Source organism: Medicago sativa, chromosome 2 (assembly GCF_051527215.1).
Source record: "Medicago sativa cultivar Bolivia chromosome 2, Bolivia_mono, whole genome shotgun sequence".
NCBI classification, from domain to species: Eukaryota; Viridiplantae; Streptophyta; class Magnoliopsida; order Fabales; family Fabaceae; genus Medicago; species Medicago sativa.
In genome coordinates, this window is record NC_140750.1 from 36,981,805 (window position 1) to 37,001,458 (window position 19,654).

Consider the following 19,654-nt stretch of genomic DNA (forward strand, 5'->3'; position numbering starts at 1 on the left):
TTCATTGATGGATGTTGATAAATGACGAGCTTATGTCGATGACTTGTTTAGATATTGAGTATATATGTTATGCTATGATATTCATGTGATAGCTTGAAGTGCAAGTGATGGAGGATAATCATGTGATGCTAGTATTCTAGAAGGGATGGTTATGTATATGTGATATCTATGAATCCTTGAATGCTATGTTTATTATTTGTTAATTATGATTAATGTAATGCTTACCCCCAGTGGTTTCGACCGCCTACCTGTTTGTATGGATGGGTAGACGCTGTGCAGGAGTAGTCCGCTTGCGGTGAGTGCTTGGATAGCTGGAGTTAGCTTCCACTATCATTTTGGAGTTTATTTTAGGGCTCTAATTAGGTCGAGTCGATGCCTGATGACATGTTGTCATTACATAATTTTTAGGACTTATTGTGACATTTTGATAGAGTTCTCATGCAAATTATACTGTTCTGGAGTGCAAAAAGCTGAAATATTGAAGTCTGTTTGAAGCAAATCGTGCCACGCCAATTTCCAGCCTTGCCGCGATTTTTAGAAGCAAAATGACAACATCCCTGATTGAGGGAAATCGCGGCATGCCAATATATAGGCGCGGCGCGATTTTGCAGCTTCAGGCCCAAAACTCTATAAATACTGCACTAATCCTGAAGAACAAGGGTTACGATTTTGGAAAGCAAAGTGCGATTTTGAGACATCGGAGACGGCTAGAAGGGCGATTTCTTCAACCTTTTACCAATTCATGTATGTTTTATTTCAATCATTGATTATGCTATTTGTAAACTCGATTATGAGTAGTTAAATCTCTTAAAGATTAGATCCGAGATGAATCTTTGTAACCCTAATTGACACATGTTGTTGTGAAACTCTATTTTGTTTATGAATTCAATTCTAGTTTATTCAATTCAATTGTTCTTAATGCTTTTTATATCTTGATCACATATAACTTGATTTTGTGAGAACGAATGACCACTGACCATGGCTTTCGACTTAGACCTAATTGAATTGTTCTAATAAACAGGGTTAGTCTAGGAATATATAATCGTTTGTTAGTGATAATAGGTTAACGTTCGGTAAAACCTTCAAGAATTATTAGACCACCTAAGGAATTAGGGGCTGTAGTTTAAGAAGAGGGTCCTAACTCAAGGGATTGATTAGGGCTATTTTGTTAATCATCGTAAATTAGAAGAGGATTCATAACAAATAGGTGCAGTAGACCAATTAGGGGAACTTAGAGGATTCGACGGATCTGATCTCATCTCTCTCCATATTTTCTTAATCAAATCTTCATTTTCTGTTACTTGATTTAATTAAAATCAAACCAAATCTACTGCCTAGTGGCAAAACAAAATAAATTTTATACATCCTATTTTTATAACGCAATTGAATTATTGGAGTTAAAAACAGTCCTCGTGGGATCGATATTTTTACTACTTCGATAGTATTTGGTGCACTTGCCAAACGTCTATCAAGTGTTTGGCGCCGTTACCGGGGACTGTTGAATTATTTCAACAAGGCAATTACGTTATTATTTAGGATTTCAGTCTTTTATATTTTTGTATATATATACATATTAAAAAAAAATATTATGCTCTTTGTTTTCTTCTCATTGTACTGTGCTACTGAAAAGTTTATCCAAGTTTTGCAGCTATGATAGACATGGTACTCCTCTATGACACAGAAGAGATTGCTAAGTTGCAGTATGAAAAATATATGTTATCTTTTAAGATCAAAATTTTGGACAACAAAATCTCGAGTTGTGGTCATTATGAGGCGAATCAACCAGGTAGTGATGGTGAAGGGAAGAAAGAGGTGATCAACATCGATTACAATACTCAACTTCAGAATATTTTAGATGATTTCTTGGTGTCAAATCAAGTTTTATTTGAAAAGTTTGATGTTCAGTGTGGTGATCTTGTTGAGAAAGGACATGAGTCTCAGAGGAAGCTGGTTCAGATGGAGCCTGAGTGTCACAAGGTGGTGGTGGAAGAAAATCCCAAAGTGAGGAGTGTTGATATTTTCCCGAAGTCTGAACAAACAGGGGTTAAGGAAATCACTCGTGTGCAAATGGATGCATGTCCTTCTCTAAGGTGGGAGAGCTTAAATTCCAAAGGTTTAACTGTGAGCACATGGGAGCATCTACTTCTTTATGCCAAGTTCATGGATTTCCTGCCTAACAAGAGGAAGAAGAAGGGTGATGTGTTCTTTCTGACATATTTGCCACCCTAACAGTGGTTGAAGCGTCAAGCTCAATGACGTAAAAGAAAGCGCTTGGTGGGAGGCAACCCACTATATTTAATTTCAGGTAGTATTTATTTTTATTGTTTTCAATATATAAAAAAAAAAATATTTTCAACAACGAAACACAAAACAGGCAGGAATTTTTCTTTCAAAGTTTTAGTGTGCAAGCCCTGCCAAGAAGATTGTGATACAATACTGATGTTGTGTCACAATCTCCTCTTCAAAAACTCTTGTTTCTTAAAAGTGGAAGTCCATGAAAAAATTGCAAACTTTAAATTTTTTTATTATGTCTTCAAAGTCGCGTTACGATTGTCAAATCGTAACACGATTTTGAAGTAAAACTGCCTGGACTTGACCACTTAAATCGTATTACGATTGGGGGATCATGGTACGATTCCAGAAAAATTTTGCACCCCTTTCTGCTTCAGCCAAATTGCGTCACGGTGGTGACAATCGTGATACGATCCTTGTGATAATTTGAAAAAGGTAACCGTTACAAACTGCCATCGCACCCTGATTTCCCAATCGTAACACGATTTTGCCAGAGCCTATTAAAGAACCAGCAGTTTCAGCATAAACCAGCAGTCTCCAGGAACCCTAACCCACGAAAATCAACCCTTTTTCATCAATTTTTCATCTCCTTAGCATATCCCAACACCAATTCATCCAACATTCTTCATCTTCAGCCATTTCAATTAACCAAAACAACCTACCCTTTTTTACACACTCTCAAACTTTCACACAAATGGCACCCAAACCACAAAATGTTTCAAAACCACAAACTAGACAACAAACCAAGCCTAAGACAACTACCACCCAACCTTCATCTAGCCAAAACAAATGCAAAAGAAACGTTGTCCCACCATCAAATGTTAACCGGTTTATTTCTGATGACGCAAGAGAATGGTTCGATTATTGCAAGAGTTTGAGGGTGATTTGCATACTCCTACTGTTCAGCCTATCACCGACAAGACCATGGATATCTTTATGAAGAAGTATGAGGAGTTTAAGAGGAAGAAAGGTGGTGCACCTGAAGCACCCCCACAACAACAGCCACTTCAAATGGAGAGAGGAGAAGGTTTTCCACTGAGTTTGCTGCAGAGGCACAGATGCATAGGAGGCCGATCACTGGCTCTTTCAAGAGATTTGACAAATCCCGCCAGCCTTCTTTGATGAGTTACCTGAGACTGGTGGTGATGAGGATGTGGACATGGGACGGGACCACTGAGGGTTCAACTTTGCTTGTTTTAGTGTTTTCGTTGTACTTTTCTTTTTAGTACTTTGTTTCTGTTTCGTACTGTTTTTATATTCTTATATTGTCAAAGTCCGTTGAACTTGTTATTCCCCTTTTTGTGATAAATTTGCACTTGTTTAATTAATTAATTTGTTTTGTTTCATGTGACCTATTCTAGTTTAGTAACAGTTGTTTGATGAAACGGTATTCCAAAAGTTCTAAAGGAGGGGTGACTTGATTCAAAGGCGAAGTGTACGGCGTTGCTAGGTAGTCATATACTCCCAGAAATCTCAGCCATAAGGTTCATTGCTAAATTTTGTTTTTCAATTTACTTATATTTAGATTAGTTTTCCATGCAACTACATTTCTAGAACTTGCATTGTTTCTCTATTATTGATTGGTCTTTGTTAATTACACACTGAGGCAAAAGTGCTTGGTCCTGTGAGCTTTTTTTGAAGCCTACCCTGTTTTCATTTATTGAATTTATCCTTTCTTAACCAATTGTGAGCCGGTAGGATTAGAACTTTTTGTTCGGTGACAAACTACAAATGAAGCCTAGAGCCTTTTTAGGATGATTACCTTGAAATTTTAAATTGAGTTAGGCTATGTAGGATGTTGCTTGATATTAAGTTTGGGGTTGCCTTTGGAATTTGCAACCTACTAAGTTTGGGGTGGGGGTACTAGAGAACAAGTGATGAAAAATGAAAAAGAATGAAAAACATACACACAAAAATAGGTGTATCAAAAAAAAAAAGATGAAAGAAATTGAAAAAAAAGGGGCACACAATGTCATATCCGAGTAACTTCAAACTCGATGTGCCCCAAGCTTTTGATAAAGTTATTGAAAATGTTCTCTGGGTACCTAAGTTTTGTTTCAAATAGGGATTGGGGGATTGAATCTTGTTTTACACTTGTAGGAATGCCTAACTTAAATTTTGTGTAGCCTACTTATCCAAATATATCCCACCTTTCACCTAAGCCCCGTTATAACCCTAAAGACCTCAAAAGTGTGTAATGATATTGACTTTGATTGATGTTTAGAAACTTTTTAAGCGTATGGTAATATGTAGACCTACATGTCGACTGGTAGAACCCTATTTCAATTTGATGCGTGGAGTTATGAGTTGGTGGATGCGAACAAGTCAAACTAGCTCATCTTTAGCTAGAAGGAGAATGAACTTTTCGGTACTATCGTTTTGTCATGTAACTGTTATTTTACTGTCGTTTGTCACTGTTGCAAGCAAATTCCTTGAGGACAAGGAATGGTTTAAGTTTGGGGTTGTGATGGCATGCTGTCATTACGTAATTTTTAGGACTTATTGTGACATTTTGATAGAGTTCTCATGCAAATTATACTGTTCTGGAGTGCAAAAAGCTGAAATATTAAAGTATGTTCGAAGCAAATCGCGCCACGCCAATTTCCAGCCTTGCCGCGATTTTTAGAAGCAAAATGACAACATCCCTGTTTGAGGGAAATCGCAGCACGCCAATATATAGGCGCGGCGCGATTTTGCAGCTTCAGGCCCAAAACTCTATAAATACTGCACTAATCCTGAAGAACAAGGGTTACGATTTTGGAGAGCAAAGTGCGATTTTGAGACATCGGAGACGGCTAGAAGGGCGATTTCTTCAACCTTTTACCAATTCATGTATGTTTTATTTCAATCATTGATTATGCTATTTGTAAACTCGATTATGAGTAGTTAAATCTCTTAGAGATTAGATCCGAGATGAATCTTTGTAACCCTAATTGACACATGTTGCTGTGAAACTCTATTTTGTTTATGAATTCAATTCTAGTTTATTCAATTCAATTGTTCTTAATGCTTTTTATATCTTGATCACATATAACTTGATTTTGTGAGAACGAATGACCACTGACCATGGCTTTCGACTTAGACCTGATTGAATTGTTCTAATAAACAGGGTTAGTCTAGGAATAGATAATCGTTTGTTAGTGATAATAGGTTAACGTCTGGTAAAACCTTCAAGAATTATTAGACCACCTAAGGAATTAGGGGTTGTAGTTTAAGAAGAGGGTCCTAACTCAAGGGATTGATTAGGGCTATTTTGTTAATCATCGTAAATTAGAAGAGGATTCATAACAAATAGGTGCAGTAGACCAATTAGGGGAACTTAGAGGATTCGACGGATCTGATCTCATCTCTCTCCATATTTTCTTAATCAAATCTTCATTTTCTGTTACTTGATTTAATTAAAATCAAACCAAATCTACTGCCTAGTGGCAAAACAAAATAAATTTTATACATCCTATTTTTATAACGCAATTGAATTATTGGAGTTAAAAACAGTCCTCGTGGGATCGATATTTTTACTACTTCGATAGTATTTGGTGCACTTGCCAAACGTCTATCAATGCCCCTTTAATTTTGTTGGATTTTATTTATGTTGAGATGTACTCTCTGTTGAGACTTTAGAGGATTTTATGATGTTGATGTTATTTGACCATGGCATATGTATGGATTGATTTAGAGATGTATTGATTATATCCGCTGTGACTCTGGAGATATTTTATATGCATGTATGAGATGTTTGGATTTATGTGAGACGTAGCGTCTATTTCTTGAATATTTGTTATATTCGCGTGTTTTATCGCTTTAATAGAAATAAGGCGTTACACTTGTGCTCCGCATTTATAGATGCACGGGGCGCATGGCCAGCATGCCTAGCGCATGTGAGTATGGAAAAAGCCATGCCCTAGGTGCATGGATAATGCCCTAGGCCAAACCGCAAGTGCACGGCCTATCGAAGTAATAGTAGTAAGTAGAGTTATCGTTCCGCTAGGGAGTTGGTCAATCCAATTAGCTTTTAGAAATTGATTAGAAGAGAAAGAAATAAGAAGTTGGAGAGTGCAGTTTTTGAAGGTAAATAACAATAATATTAAAAAGCCTTGGGATCATTAGTTCATCATAATAACGAATCCTTTCACAAGCAAGTCTTAAACTTATAATTAAACGTTAGTCCTAATTACTAAGGACAAGTCTCTCTTTAGCATATCACAGCTCCTCTCGAAGTCAGTGAGTGTATCCTTCCAACAACCACACCTATTCTCATGGGTGATTGCCTTTGGGACCCTTGAAGATCGAAACTTTATGTGTCCCAAGGTTTGCTAGACTATTCTCATGTTTCGCAAACCTTGTCTAAATTCACTTGTTCGGATATCAAAGCTCCGCGTTCGCTTTATGAATTGATATCTGTGATGATGAAATTCATAGCAATGAGGGTATCTATGTTGAGCCTATTGTTTCCCTCAATTGGTTTGATCCCCTCATATTCACCTACTCCAAAACACCTAGCTATGTATGTGATGATGCCACCCACCACTATGTCTCCCCTACCGGGTGGTTTATTACCTAAGAAGTCTAGGTAGTCAATCAAATAGAAGCATGTGTTGATGGGGTGGTCGTGGAGCATTGCCCATAACATGAACAATTCATCGATTCTAGTGTTTCCTAGCTCGGTTCTGCCCTAAATAGTGCAAGCCATTACCCTTTGGAGGTACCTAAGTACGGGGTTGTGGATGTGGAGATTGGTTAAGGTTTTATGGTGTTTGGGTTAGGTTTTGAAAGATTAGAGTTTTGGTGAATTATGGGTTTGGATAGGTGAAAGATGTTTTTGATTGGTGGTTTTTGTTTTGGATGAAATTTGTGATTGATTGGTGAAAGAATTGGGTGATTTGGTTAAGAATTGAGGAAGATATGAGGGTTTGAAGGTTTGAAGGTTATGGAGGTTTAGAGAGAAGTTTGAAGGTAGAGAGAGGTTTGTGTTGGAGAATGAGGAAGAAGAAGAGAAAAAAATTGTGTATATAGGCACAAGAGGTGGGGCACGACCGTGCCACCTATTGGCACGGGCCGTGCCATCTTTCTGACTTCAATCCTCCATTTTCCTTTAAAAACTTTGGCACGGCCGTGCCATACCTAGCACGGGCCGTGCCACCTTTCAGGTCCTAGGGGCTTCAGAATTTTTCAATTTCTTGATTTTTTTTCGAATCACACTTGGACAATTACCTATAAAACAACTTAAAACAAAGAAAAACAGAACAAAAGCAATTAAATGTGTGGGTTGCCTCCCACGAAGCGCTCTTTTAATGTCATTAGCTTGACGGTTAGAAAGAGTCTTTAGAATGGATCAAAGATATCATATTGTGTAGATGACGCTATAAAACGTTCTTTCACAACATGATCGTTAAGCATGCAACAAGAGTAAAGAGCGGGACCTTTCATAACGTTTTCCAACTCGAATCCTACCATTTGATCACTCATTTGAAAGACTATCCTACCGTGCTTGACATCTATGAGAGCTCCCGCAGTTGCGAGGAAAGGTCTACCTAGGATTATAGGGACGTCATCGTCCTCTACAATGTCAACGACTACAAAATCAGTTGGGATGTATATCCCTTCTATCTTAACAGGTATGTCCTCGACAAATCCTACAAGTTTCATGGTAGAACGATCAGCTAGCTTTAATTCCATTTCGGTAGGTTTCAATTCTCCTATCCCTATCCTTTTAAGAAGAGACAAAGGCAGCAAACTAACACTAGCTCCTAAGTCACATAAGGCTTTGTTTATGGCTTCATTCCCAATTTCACATGGTATGGCAAAGCTACCTGGATCTCTAAGCTTAGGGGGTGCCTCTTGAATGATTGCACTAGTGTCCTTAGCCAAGGCTATTGTCTCATTATGCTCTATAGCCCTTTTCTTTGAAAAAATTTCCTTTAAAAACTTGGCATATAGAGGCATCCTAGACAAAGCTTCAGCAAAGGGAAGTTTAATGCAAATCTTTCTAAGTATGTTAACAAATTTTTCAAACTTACCCTCTAGTTTAAGCTTATCAGGATTTAAAGGGGATGGAGTTTTGTTTTCTTCAAGCGGTTTTGCTTCTTCTATCACAACTTTATCACCTAAAGGCTTGACATTTTCTTTCCCAATGTTTTTAACCTTAGCTAAAGTTTCGCCTAACTTACTACCCCCAAAAGATATGACATTAACTTGGGCTTTGGGATTGGCTTCGGTCTGACCAAGAAAGACTCCCGGTGTTTGGGAAGAGGTAGCCACTTGTTGGGCTATTTGAGCGATTTGGGTTTCAAGCATTTTAGAGTGAGTGGCAATAGAATCAACCTTGGTATTGAGCTTGGAAAGAGAATCATTCAGAAATCCGGTTTGGTTTTTAAGTTCTTGAAGTTGTTTGTTTTGGTTGGCAATAGAATTTTCCAACAAAATCTCCAAATTGGATTTCTGAGTGAATCTTTGGTTGTTTGCATAACCGGGTGGTGCTACTTGTCCATATGGATTTTGGTTTTTATAAAAATTTTGATTTTGTCTCATCCCTTGGTTGTATTGAGCATGATTCATTTGCTCAACACCATTAATAGCACTACCTAGTTGGCAATCAACACCAGCATGACCAGTTATACCACATATTTCACAAGAAGGAGTAGAAGCAGAATTGATAGCACTAACATTGAGTTTTCCAAGTTTTTCAGTTAGTGTATCAATTTTAGAAGCAAGGTGGTCATAGTTAGAGACTTCGTACATACCTGCCTCCCTTTTGGAGGATGAAGAACTAAAGATGGCTCTCTCGTCGGTCCATTTGTAATGATTTTGAGCCATGTCTTCAATCAAGGCATACGCCTCCGTGTAGTTCTTGTTCATAAGTGCTCCACCTGCAGCTGCATCAACAGACATCTTAGTGGTATAAGACAAGTCATTATAAAAAGTGTGGACTATAAGCCACTTTTCTAGGCCATGGTGGGGACAAAGTCTTAGCATTTCTTTGAAACGCTCCCACGCATCATAGAGAGACTCCCCATCTTTTTGGTTGAACCACGTAATTTGGTCTCTAAGTTTAGCGGTTTTAGATGGTAGAAAGAAACGGGCAAGGAATGCTTGCCTCATCTGATCCCATGAAGTAATGGAACCGACTTCGAGGGAATGGAACCAAGCGCTAGCTCTATCCCTTAAGGAAAAGGGAAAGAGATGAAGTCTTACGGCCTCTTGGTTCTCCTTCATGGTTCCACTAATTCGTAGGAAAACAGAGATGTGAAGATTGGGATCCTCAGTGGGGGATCCCGATAATTGGTTTTGCTGCACCAAGTTAAGTAGGGCAGGCTTAATTTCGAAGTTGTCATCCTCAACCGTTGGGTACACAATAACAGCTTGTGGCTCAGCCGTAGACGGCGTTGTATACTCTTTGAGAGTGCGATTGGCCATGGCGGTGTTATTTCGTGCGTCTCTCTTTCTTCTATGCAAATACCTTTCGATCTCGTTGATTATTACAACTCGATTTCTGGTTTTTCGCATAAAAATTGAGAACCCAAGAAGTTAGTGATAACAGAAAAATAAAAATAAAAATAAAAACAGAAAAAGAAAGAGAAGAAGAGAGAATTCTAATCACTAAGAAAAAGCTAATTAAATTAGTTAACTCCCCGGCAACGGCGCCAAAAACTTGATAGGGCCAAACCGCAAGTGCACGGCCTATCAAAGTAATAGTAGTAAGTAGAGCTATCGTTCCGCTAGGGAGTTGGTCAATCCAATTAGCTTTTAGAAATTGATTAGAAGAGAAAGAAATAAGAAGTTGGAGAGTGCAGTTTTTGAAGGTAAATAACAATAATATTAAAAAGCCTTGGGATCATTAGTTCATCATAATAACGAATCCTTTCACAAGCAAGCCTTAAACTTATAATTAAACGTTAGTCCTAATTACTAAGGACAAGTCTCTCTTTAGCATATCACAGCTCCTCTCGAAGTCAGTGAGTGTATCCCTCCAACAACCACACCTATTCTCATGGGTGATTGCCTTTGGGACCCTTGAAGATTGAAACTTTATGTGTCCCAAGGTTTGCTAGACTATTCTCATGTTTCGCAAACCTTGTCTAAATTCACTTGTTCGGATATCAAAGCTCCGCGTTCGCTTTATGAATTGATATCTGTGATGATGAATTAACCATTATCAAACCCTCCGCGTTCGCTTCCACAGTTTGATAATAATTAATTCATGTTAAAACGGTGAATTTAGATTAGGAATTAGGGTGACAATTAATTAGGGTTTAAGACTTGGCTTGATCCGGATTACGTCATTAGACTTATCCAACGATCCCAAGACAAAGAAGTCTACTCACTCATGTTCATCGTAGACATGGGGGAAGAAGAGAGAAAATAACAGTAAAGTAAATTGCAAAGAAAGTAAAAGGAAAATAAAGACTTTTATTAAAATAGCTATTGAAATAAACAAAGTAAAGGTGTCTTGTTTATGGTGGAGAGCTACTCTATTTATAGCTTTACATCTGACTTAGAAACTAAGCAACTAAAGGGATAAAACGGTAAAGCTGCAACATGGTAACTTGGGCCCGAAGAAAAGCAGCAAAAGAGTATCCTGGGGACGGGCACGGCCGTGCCACATGTTGGCACGGGCCGTGCCAAGCTTCTGAGTTTGGGGGAACATATTTTTGTCCCGAATCTTCGTATTCTTGCGCTGTATTTGCTCCAGTCCTCTTTCTTTCACTCCAAGGCACCTTCCACCATATATTTATTCCTAAAATAAAACAAAAGACAATTTGAAGTAAAATATTCTAATATAAAATAAAATGCAATAAAACTAAATCAAATCTATAATAAAACTAAACTAAATAAGGCAATAAATATGACTATCTATGACTCATCAAACTCCCCCACACTTGAATCCTTGCTTGTCCTCAAGCAAAAGGCAACAAACATAGCAGCAACAAAAGATTGATTTATGGCAATATTAAGAACATAAGTCTCAAAGAAAGGTTTTGTTCCAAGTACACTAATTACAATTTCAAATATTCCTCATGAACCTATTCTACCCAACATCAAGTCTCAAGTGAGTGTGTGTGTGCAGTCCAACCCTTTTCTTGCTCCTGTATAAGACAGATATTATGAGGAACAGGTTCTATCCTTAGTGCTAAAGTAACCGAGTAAAGTCCTTTCTTCATTTCATATAAGAGTGATGGGAATTAAAGTTAGGATTGAATTAATTTAACAATTAAGCACAAGGGGCTGCAGATGCTTAGGGGCTATCTATCCTCGTAGGAAGTCTTCTCGGATGTAATTGTCCTTTCCCCCTAGATTCAAAATCACCCTAAGCAGTGCTGCAAAATTATTATTTGTTTCATCTCCGCGTAGGAAGTCTTTTTGGATGTAATTGTCCTTTCCCCCTAGCATTGATGAATTTTGTTTCATTTAAGTTCAAATTAAGGAGTCACCACCACAATTAGGAAGTTAGGATGTAATTGTCCTTTCCCCACATGTTGGTGCCATTCTCCCGCCCCATTTAACATTAACAAATTAAGAAGAATATAACAATTAAGAACAATTTGATTAATTTTCCCACACAAACTTATACTACTTTTACTCTTAAGACTTTAAAGGGTCTAAGTTAACACTAAAGATAGAACGTGCTCCTTAAAATACCTATTCATACATTTACTCAAGGATTGCAACCGGGTGCTTTTCTCATTGGAGAATTTTCACATTAAAACAAGATATGGGTATAGCAAGAACATAAGAAACACAAGAAACTACTTTTATGTACAAGAAACAACCTTTAAAGAAGAGACAAAACAAAAAAATTTCATGCCATATTTACATTAAAAACAAGCTACTAATCGTGCCTCTTGCTATAAAAACAAAACAAAAGAATAAAGTTCAAGGGAGTTTGGACACAACGACTCTAGACACTTTAGTAGCCCCCCCCCCCCCCCCCCCCCCCCCACACTTAGGGGAAGCATTGTCCTCAATGATTCAAAAGAAAAGAAAAATTAAAATAGAAGAAGAAGAAGATGGAGTAGAAGAAGAGTAGTAGAGAGAGAGAAGAAGGGAAGAGAGGAAGAGGAAAGCTCACATGTTATTGAGGTCCATAAGGAGGACCTTGAAGTTGGAGGTGTTGCATCATCCGACGGAGCATCTCATTATTTTCATCATTGACACGGTTGCCCCTTTGAACTTCATTGCGAAGGCCGGAGATCTCAATACCTTGCCTTTGTTGCTCGGTGCTCATCCTCTCGATTTCATTGTGAATCCATGTCCATCTTTGATTTTCATTAAGCTCACCGGCTTCATGGCCATGGTGCCCCTCTTGGTGCAAGTTAGCACCTTCTCCCTCATCATCATCTTGCTCACCAAGAACCTGCACATCATTAACATACAACCAATTTTCTTCCACCTCGGTGGTAGTCCGAGATGGGTTAGGCAATAAAAACATGATTGGTACATTTAGCTTAAGTTGGTAATGAAGGGGTGGACGATGTTTGATGAAATTCATAGCAATGAGGGTATCTATGTTGAGCCTATTGTTTCCCTCAATTGGTTTGATCCCCTCATCTTCACCTACTCCAAAACACCTAGCTATGTATGTGATGATGCCACCCACCACTATGTCTCCCCTACCGGGTGGTTTATTACCTAAGAAGTCTAGGTAGTCAATCAAATAGAAGCATGTGTTGACGGGGTGGTTGTGGAGCATTGCCCATAACATGAACAATTCATCGGTTCTAGTGTTTCCTAGCTCGGTTCTGTCCCAAATAGTGCAAGCCATTACCCTTTGGAGGTACCTAAGTACGGGGTTGTGGATGTGGAGATTGGTTAAGGTTTTATGGTGTTTGGGTTAGGTTTTGAAAGATTAGGGTTTTGGTGAATTATGGGTTTGGATAGGTGAACGTTGTTTTTGATTGGTGGTTTTTGTTTTGGATGAAATTTGTGATTGATTGATGAAAGAATTGGGTGATTTGGTTAAGAATTGAGGAAGATATGAGGGTTTGAAGGTTTGAAGGTTATGGAGGTTTAGAGAGAAGTTTGAAGGTAGAGAGAGGTTTGTGTTGGAGAATGAGGAAGAAGAAGAGAAAAAAAATTGTGTATATAGGCACAAGAGGTCGGGCACGGCCGTGCCACCTATTGGCACGGGCCGTGCCATCTTTCTGACTTCAATCCTCCATTTTCCTTTAAAAACTTTGGAACGGCCGTGCCATACCTAGCACGGGCCGTGCCACCTTTCTGGTCCTAGGGGCTTCAGAATTTTTCAATTTCTCGATTTTTTTTCGAATCACACTTGGACAATTACCTACAAAACAACTTAAAACAAAGAAAAATAGAACAAAAGCAATTAAATGCGTGGGTTGCCTCCCACGAAGCGCTCTTTTAATGTCATTAGCTTGACGGTTAGAAAGAGTCCTTAGAATGGATCAAAGATATCATATTGTGTAGATGACGTTATAAAACGTTCTTTCACAACATGATCGTTAAGCATGCAACAAGAGTAAAGAGCGGGACCTTTCATAACGTTTTCCAACTCAAATCCTACCATTCTTCTTATCCATAATCTATTTCTCAATTATTTGTTTTTTAAAAGCTCTGATATTATTGAGCGCTAAATGAATTTAATTAACCTGGATAGAACTTAGGGGGAGCTTACAAACCCCACCTTAAAGACTATCAGACTCAGGGGGAGTCAGAGCTTACAAACCTAAGACTATGAGCTTACAAACCTCCGAACCCCAAAGTCAACTTGTTAATTAGATTAACAACAATTGATCAATTTTAAATACTATTGTTTGTCATCATCAAAAGGGGGGAGATTGTTGGAACAAAATGTGTTTAACAATGAACCTTAAAGAGTTTTGATGATAACAAGGTATTAAAAATTGTAAATTGGACTAGCTAATATTTGTTCAAGTGTACAGGACCATAGTTAAAAATTTACATCATATAAAGGTTCTGAAGAACAAAAAGAGAGCTAAGGAATCAAGAAAAGGAAGCTTTAAAGCGTCTGAAGAGAAATGCTCCTGAAGACTAAAAGTGCTCCTGAAGACAACGTGCTCCTGAAGAATGATGACGTCATCAGAAGATGAAGTTCATCAGAAGCGGGTAGTTCAGAAGTGACTTCATCAGAAGCTGAAGATCATCAGAAGCTGATTATCACCACAAGCTGAAGATTCAAGGATCAACACTCCAAAAGCTGTCTATTGGATTCGAAAACACTGCAGAAGACTAGTGGAATTTTGCAACGGTCATTTTGATGAAGATTTGAAGGCATTGGAAGCTTTTCTTCAAAAAGCGTTGACATTGTACTATGTATGAACTGTACAACCACCTTCTCCACTACTCTGTTTTGTGTCCACGTTACAAGACAAGAAAACAGCTCCAGAATACGGCTACGCCTGCAAAGATGTTCCTTCACAATGGGAATGGATTTCAAATTGGTTCTTCATAAGACAACAACCAAATCAGGCAAAAGATCATTGGTGAAAGATCAAGCTTCAATAACGACTCTTTTAATGTGCTGGCAATTTCACAACGTCTCTTTCACACCTCTATATAAAGGAGTGAAGACTTAGAGATTTGGAAATGCTGAACAAAAGACTCTCAACATTTTTACAAGTGCCAAACCTCAACTGAAATTGTTCTGCATTCACTTAGAATTTCTGTTTCTCAAAGTCTTATTCTAGAAATTCTCAAGTCTTAGAGTCTTATCTGATTTGTATTGTATTGTGAGCACCTCTGATTGTATATCAAGTGTCCAACTTCAAACACTTTTCTTTGTAATCTTGTTTGTTTAGAAGTCTCTTGCAGTTGTGCTTGAGCATAGAAGTCTCTTGATTGTGTTCTTGAGCATAGGAAGACTCTTGCAAAGTGTGCTTGAGCAAAGGAAGTCTCTTGCTATATGCTTGAGCAATTATAATCAGATATTACTTTTAGTGAACTCTCCTTGGAAGTGCAAGGGGGACATGACCACTTCCGGTTTGTGGAAGGAACCTGTATAATTGCTTTGTGTCTTTCTTCTTCTCTCTCTCTCTCTCTCTATTTTTATCCGCTGCGTTCAGATTCTGATTATCACTTCAGAAGCTGTCTCAACTAGCTTCTGACTAGTGTGTTCAGTTTTAGGAGAAACGAAGAAATTTTCAAAACATAATTCAACCCCCCTTCTTGTGTTTTTCTCACCTTCAGAATTTGGCTTTATTCTCAACTAATTATTAAAATATGCACATTTTTTTCCCAATCAAATTCAAAGACTGAATTGATAATTTACTTCTATCAAACAATTGCTCAAATTCCATAACCCTCGTAGTATATAGTATACGTACAATGCAACTTTTATACATGAATAAACATAGCTTTTGAGATTCAAGAAAACTTCAATTTATCTCTGAGATGAAAATGAGATTTTTTTTTTTAACTCAAACTAAGTTAAGTTATTTATGAATTGGAATAAGAGAGGCATGAAGCTTTTTTTAGAGGTGACACATCATCAATATTCTAACTTAAGAATAACTTAAAGTTACACTGTAATATCCCTCCTGTCAGTATCAGAATATTACCAGTCGATCGTGCCAGAGGACTAAGTTCATGTTCAATAAGTTTAACGGAAATATTTATTATGAGATGTCAGCTTAATACGGATAAAGTATCAGTGTCGGATTTAACACGCTTAAGACAAGGGCATTTTGGTAATTGCTCACTAAAGGATATTTATGAGTTAGGCACCAAAATATCTTACTTTCACTTATCCTTTCTCTCTCTAGTTTTTGGTAAAGGCTTTCTCTCCTCCTTCTCTCCTCTTTCATGCCTTCCTCTCTTCTCCTACCATCCAAGAATTTGTTCTAACCTTGATCTAAGTTGATTGATGTTCTCTTATGGTCACTTAAGCTTTAAGAAGCTTGGATTAAGTTTGATTTCTCTATTTCGCCACTCAAGAATGGGTTCAAAGAAGTTAGGGTTTGTTGGTGTTGAGTGAAGATGATGTTGAAGCTTGATCTTGTACATGTTATGGTTGCATTTTGAGCAAAGAAGTAACATGAAGTTTGGAATGGAGTGATTTCACTACTTTTCCTCCTCAAGGGAAGTTCATGAGGAATTAGGGTTTTGGTAAAGGAAAGCTTTGAGTTGGAATATAACTTAAGGATTCATAATCAACAAGGATCATGGTGTCATGGTTTGCAAAAAGGAATAACAAGAATGAATGGTTTGAGCCAAGGAAAAGCAAGTGATCAAGAGCTAGGGTTTTGAGGTGTGAATGGAAGTGATGCTTGGAAGCTAAAGAATCTTGTGCAGCTTTGTTTAGGTGAGTTCCATAGTTAGTATTCCTTACCTTTGGGATTATGTTATGACTTGTGAGTATAATATAAAACTTAGGATTTTTACATATAAGTTAGTTGCCCTCTTCTTGCCTTGCTTACTAAACATGTCAATACTTGCCATATGAGTGTTTTACAAGTATTCTATGATCAAATATGTTCCAATATACTTAGAGACACTTGGTTTGAGGTTTTTGGGTCAAAAATACATTTTTACAAGTTTTGGACTGTCACAACTCGCCACAGCGAGCTATTACTCGCCACAACGAGCAGAACGAAGCAGAACCAAGGTTCTGCTTGCCTCCAACTTGCCATGGCGAGCAGCTTCTCGCCGCCGACATAAAGTTACTTGCCTAGGCGAGCAAGTGGTGCATTCTGGTACTGCTTGCTCATTTCAGGCAAATTCGGTGTTTTTCGTACCAGATTTTTCTTGTGCAGTTTTTTATAAAAGTAAACCCCTCAAACCAAGGTCCTATTTTGATAATCTTTAGCAAAGTTTTCTTGAGAAGTGGCAAGTGTTTGGCATAGATAGCAAAGCATGGCAAATGAGAGAATAGTACAACAAGAATCGGGTAGCAAGTTAATCATTCAAGCAGGGAATGTAAGTAGAGCCTTGACATAGCTTGTCAAGAAATAGAATAGTTAGTAGAGAAATAGAATTCTATGCATTAGTGATAGAGTACTATCTTCGTATAGAAGAAAAGTGCCATACGAGTAAGGCAAGACGTGAATCGATTAGATATCTATTCACAAAGTAGGTTAAGTAAGCATATAGTTTACCTCTAGTGGGATCATTTAAGGATCCGAGGTAAAAGAGATAGTATGATTAGGTTTAACCTTCCCTTTATGTAACTAACCCCCGAACCTTAAATCTTTTCAAAATATGGGGTGGTTTGAACTTTTTTCCCCTTTTCTCAAAAAAGTTAAATGTTCAGTCGTGAAATAATTAGTGAGTCAAAAAGCTAATCAAATAGCCTTGATCTCCGAAAAATGACGCGACATCAGGGATAGAAACATCTGGACAAGTTGTTGAGGCCATTTGTTGGTTTGGTGTTTGGTGTTGGGGTCTTTCTAAAGCAAATTCACTAGAAGCTACTTCAGAGGCTATCTTTAAGTTAGACATAACACCTAGCAGTTCACCATAATAGTGACTGACCAAGTTCTCTAAAACTGATGTTCCTGAGGTTTGGTTGGTTGAAGATGGATGAGATGATGATGATTCAACATTAAGGTTGGCAGACTCATAACATATATGCTCACCTATGACCTCTGCATCAGCAGAATAAAGTTGAGGGGTTCAATCATTGGTGGTTGGAAAGGATGGTTAGGGGGTAGTCTTTCACAGACTTTGTTTCTCATCTCAGACATGTTCCCTATCCTTTCATCAACACTAGGGATCATAGGCTCATAAGGGATGTTTTAAGAAGGCTTTTTGTGGAGTTTGGTTGATGGTGAAAGGCCTTTGTGAATGGTTGAGTAAATTTGGCCTAAGGGTACATCATCTAAGTCTGAAGAAGATGTTGAGGAGGTGGATTGAGAGGATATGGAGGGGGTTGAATCTGATTCTACTACTATAACATTATCAATGTGTGGAGAATCAGGATTACCTCTTAAAGCTTCTGGAATAACAGCTTCTGAAGCATCAACATTGTCCTCCTGGACACCCTCTGCAGCTACCATCAGCAAACTTCCAGCTTCAGAAGTTACCATCTCTTGTACTTCTTCAGCAGCTTGAACAACTTGTTGTGCAACAATACCAGCATCTTCCCTTGCTATCCTAGATGCAGGAACTTCGATGCCCTTTGCAAGTTCTCTGATCTTGGCAAGTGCAGCAACATCTTCAGCCTTTTTCTTCTCTAGTTCTTTTGTGACTAGATCAGTAGCAGCTACAATCTGCTCTTCATCTTCAGCCACATATGCTGCCAACTTCAGCTTCCTAATAGCTTTCTTTCTCTTCTTCTTTGGGAAAGAAGGTTGATTAGGAGCAGACTGTGAGGTTGCAACAGCTTTTCCACTACTGGTCCTCTTGTTCAAAACTATATCAGTGTCCAGGTCCTGAACTTCTTCCTGAATAGTTGGTACCAAAACCAACAACATTCACCTTAGCAGTAGCCTTCTCCTTCTTTTCCTTCTTGGCCTTCTTTGCATGTTGTTCAAGAGCATCATCCAGATACTCATCCTTGGTGGTTGCTTTATTCTTTGTCTTCCTGCTCTTTGCTATTGGCAGAGCACCACCATACATTTTTTTAGGGACATCTTCAAGTTTGATCCTCTTACCAGTTGTTGCAAAATGGTCTTTGATGTAGTTCATCTGAACTTCAAGAGGATCTTTCTTGCAGATTGGTGGAAAGTCTTCCATCAGATTGGACATAGCATCAGATTCCTGAAGATCTGTGCTGAGCTTTGTATAGGCCTCCTTCTCAATCAATTTCGTCTTCCCGAGTCTCTTTGCATTGATCACTTTGCCAGTTTCAGTGTCAAGTTGCTCATCAGTGAAGAAGTTAACATTGTTAAGAGCTTTCAGAATCCCTCCTTGATGAAGGATCTCTGAGATGAGTCTTCCATAGGGAACCCAACATCTTCTGTTCTCCTGGCTTTCCCTTAGCTCTTTGATCATATGCTTGAATATGTACTTGGGCACATTAGCTTTTTCCTTCGTGATGACAAAATGAAGGAAAATCTTGTGCTCCAAGGATGGTTGATCACTACCACCACCCTTCAGAAGCATCTTCTTCTCCATGGTTAAGTCACTGTATGCACCTTTCTTTGTGTTGTTGAACATGTGTAACGCCCTCCTTTTTATTTAATTATTTTAATTAATTTTAGAATATATTTATATGATTGGTATGATTTACATGATTTATGTGATATTTTGTTATGTTATATGTTGGTATTTACTAGCATAATATAATTGTTATTTGGTGTAGAAATATATTTGTTATTTTGTGTAGAAATATATATGTTATTTGGTGCAGAAATATATTTGTTATTTTATGTGGAAATATATTTGTTATTTGGTGTATTATTATATATTTAGTAGAGAAATATTATTTATTAGAATATGAGGATTA

The 19,654-nt window shown here is 38.0% G+C and overlaps 1 protein-coding gene and 1 non-coding gene across 2 annotated transcripts; one reads left to right on the forward strand and one right to left on the reverse strand.

Moving 5' to 3' along the window:
* Nucleotides 1-7,787: 7,787 nt before the first annotated feature.
* On the reverse strand, nt 7,788-9,728 carry LOC146946633 (uncharacterized). The gene is made up of 3 exons (XM_085748271.1): nt 9,373-9,728; nt 8,695-9,138; nt 7,788-7,823 (listed from the first exon to the last, which is right to left on the reverse strand). The coding sequence occupies exons 1-3, from the start codon at nt 9,703-9,705 to the stop codon at nt 7,788-7,790; spliced, it is 813 nt and encodes a 270-aa protein (XP_085604397.1). The 5' UTR covers nt 9,706-9,728.
* Nucleotides 9,236-9,342, forward strand: LOC146946634 (small nucleolar RNA R71). The gene has a single exon (XR_015029420.1). It is a non-coding gene; the product is annotated as a small nucleolar RNA R71 (small nucleolar RNA).
* Nucleotides 9,729-19,654: the final 9,926 nt, after the last annotated feature.

Coding starts and splice junctions, on each gene's coding strand:
- LOC146946633 (XM_085748271.1), bottom strand. CDS start 9,705: ATGGCCAATCGCACTCTCAAAGAGTATACAACGCCGTCTACGGCTGAG. Junction 9,139..9,372: donor AGATGAGGCAAGCATTCCTT/GCCCGTTTCTTT, acceptor CTTATGAACAAG/AACTACACGGAGGCGTATGC. Junction 7,824..8,694: donor TTTTGTTGGAAAATTCTATT/GCCAACCAAAAC, acceptor CTATAATCCTAG/GTAGACCTTTCCTCGCAACT.